Genomic DNA, 1,600 nt, shown 5'->3' with positions numbered 1-1,600 from the left:
TTACAACCAGATCCGTATTATTTTTTCATTGATTGTTAATATCGATACAACTGGAGTTACATGTAGACTCTACAAAGAGAGATCTTACCAACATTTAAAAAAAGAAAAAAAAATAACCGAAAAAGATTAAAATGCATAAGCTTATTCCAACTTACTTGTATACAAGCAAACCCTCATCAAACTACATAGGAAGGGCTTCTGTTACTGTTTTTTAATGTTCTTTTAGATTCCTGCATGAATAGGAACCGAAATATTTGGTTGTGCCATATTTAGGGTTCCTCCACCCATTATGTTCTCTTTCGAATTCGAGACTAATGGTGTTGTTATGGGAGGAACAATCCCCTTAAGCGTGGCTATGTCGATAAGTTGCTCGGCTAATTCATGTGGCTGCAACTTCTTTTCCTCTTCTTTCATCTCGATCACCACTTGGTTATCTAGTTTCCCGTTTTTCTTGGAAATCTTTTCATCCCCGGTTACTTCTTTCTTTACGCCCTCGGTATAAACTTTTTCATCTCCAGCTACTTTCTTTCCACCATCCTTGTACCACCAATATAATCCCATTTGGAGAAGCCCGAAGATAAACCCTAGGACATTTGGAATCTACACATACATTTCGAGATAGGGTTTAATTTATGAAGAAAATAAATTAAGTAACAAAAACAAGATATGTATTATAGAGGTGTCCATACCGCAATGTTAAAGTCTTTTATTAGGAGTCCGTAGAAGAACCACATGACTGCATTGCAAGTAAGGGAAAGTGATAGAGAAAACGGCATAAACTCGACGCTCTTTGTTTTAATCACTTGTTTCTGCATGAAAAATTAAAATATGTAACTTCATAACTAAACTTGTTTGAGAAAAAAAGATAACTATAGAAATAGTTAAAATATGTATACCACTATAAAGAGAGGTGCCACGAACACGCTAACAGAAAATACAAGACATGTCCAACCGACCATACGTTCACGCATAATTGCATCTTTGGTTAAGAACGTTGTCGAGCCGAGTATCAAACCATATGATCCAAGCATGAACATAACGGATTTTGTTGTCTTGATCTACAAACATAAATCATTGAATCAATTACACTTAATTAACAAACATGGATGAGTTTAAAAACTATGTATTTTTTTTCAGATATATATATACCTTTAGATTCTTGGAAGCATAGTAAAAGAAAATTCCAATATAAATGGTCTCGACTAGGCATCCAAATGAGTTAATAGTGATGAGAAGGGTGGAATTGCCCGCCTTAACAAAAGCATAGTACATTAAAAGCATAGCGCTGAACAACCCCACCACGTATGGTAACGATTGAAAGCCCTCGGCTGACTTCTTCTTACATATTTGGTAAAACGTCGGCCTATAACAAATAAAGAAAAAAGAAGTTAGAAAACATATATCTATACAATTAAATTAATTTAACAACTTACAATGGTGAAAGGAACACGAAGAACGATATAACATTGCCTATAAGATCAAGAAACAACGAAACAAGTTAATACAATTCTTGTGCCACGATAGATATTGTTACGAACGTTGTGAAGTTACCTAGAATGCCGAATGCAAAAGCCAAGTTTTGTGCAGAGAAAATAGCCAT

At 34.8% G+C, this 1,600-nt stretch overlaps 1 protein-coding gene across 1 annotated transcript; it reads right to left on the bottom strand.

The window, feature by feature from the left end:
• LOC124935552 (bidirectional sugar transporter NEC1-like) lies at window positions 1–1,600 on the bottom strand. The gene is made up of 6 exons (XM_047475981.1): window positions 1,552–1,600; window positions 1,434–1,470; window positions 1,150–1,363; window positions 897–1,058; window positions 690–809; window positions 1–600 (listed from the first exon to the last, which is right to left on the bottom strand). Exons 1-6 carry the CDS (start codon window positions 1,598–1,600, stop codon window positions 223–225), a joined length of 960 nt encoding a protein of 319 aa, XP_047331937.1. The 3' UTR covers window positions 1–222.

Source organism: Impatiens glandulifera, chromosome 4, assembly GCF_907164915.1.
Source record: "Impatiens glandulifera chromosome 4, dImpGla2.1, whole genome shotgun sequence".
NCBI classification, from domain to species: domain Eukaryota; kingdom Viridiplantae; phylum Streptophyta; class Magnoliopsida; order Ericales; family Balsaminaceae; genus Impatiens; species Impatiens glandulifera.
This window is presented reverse-complemented; position numbering and strand designations above follow the sequence as displayed.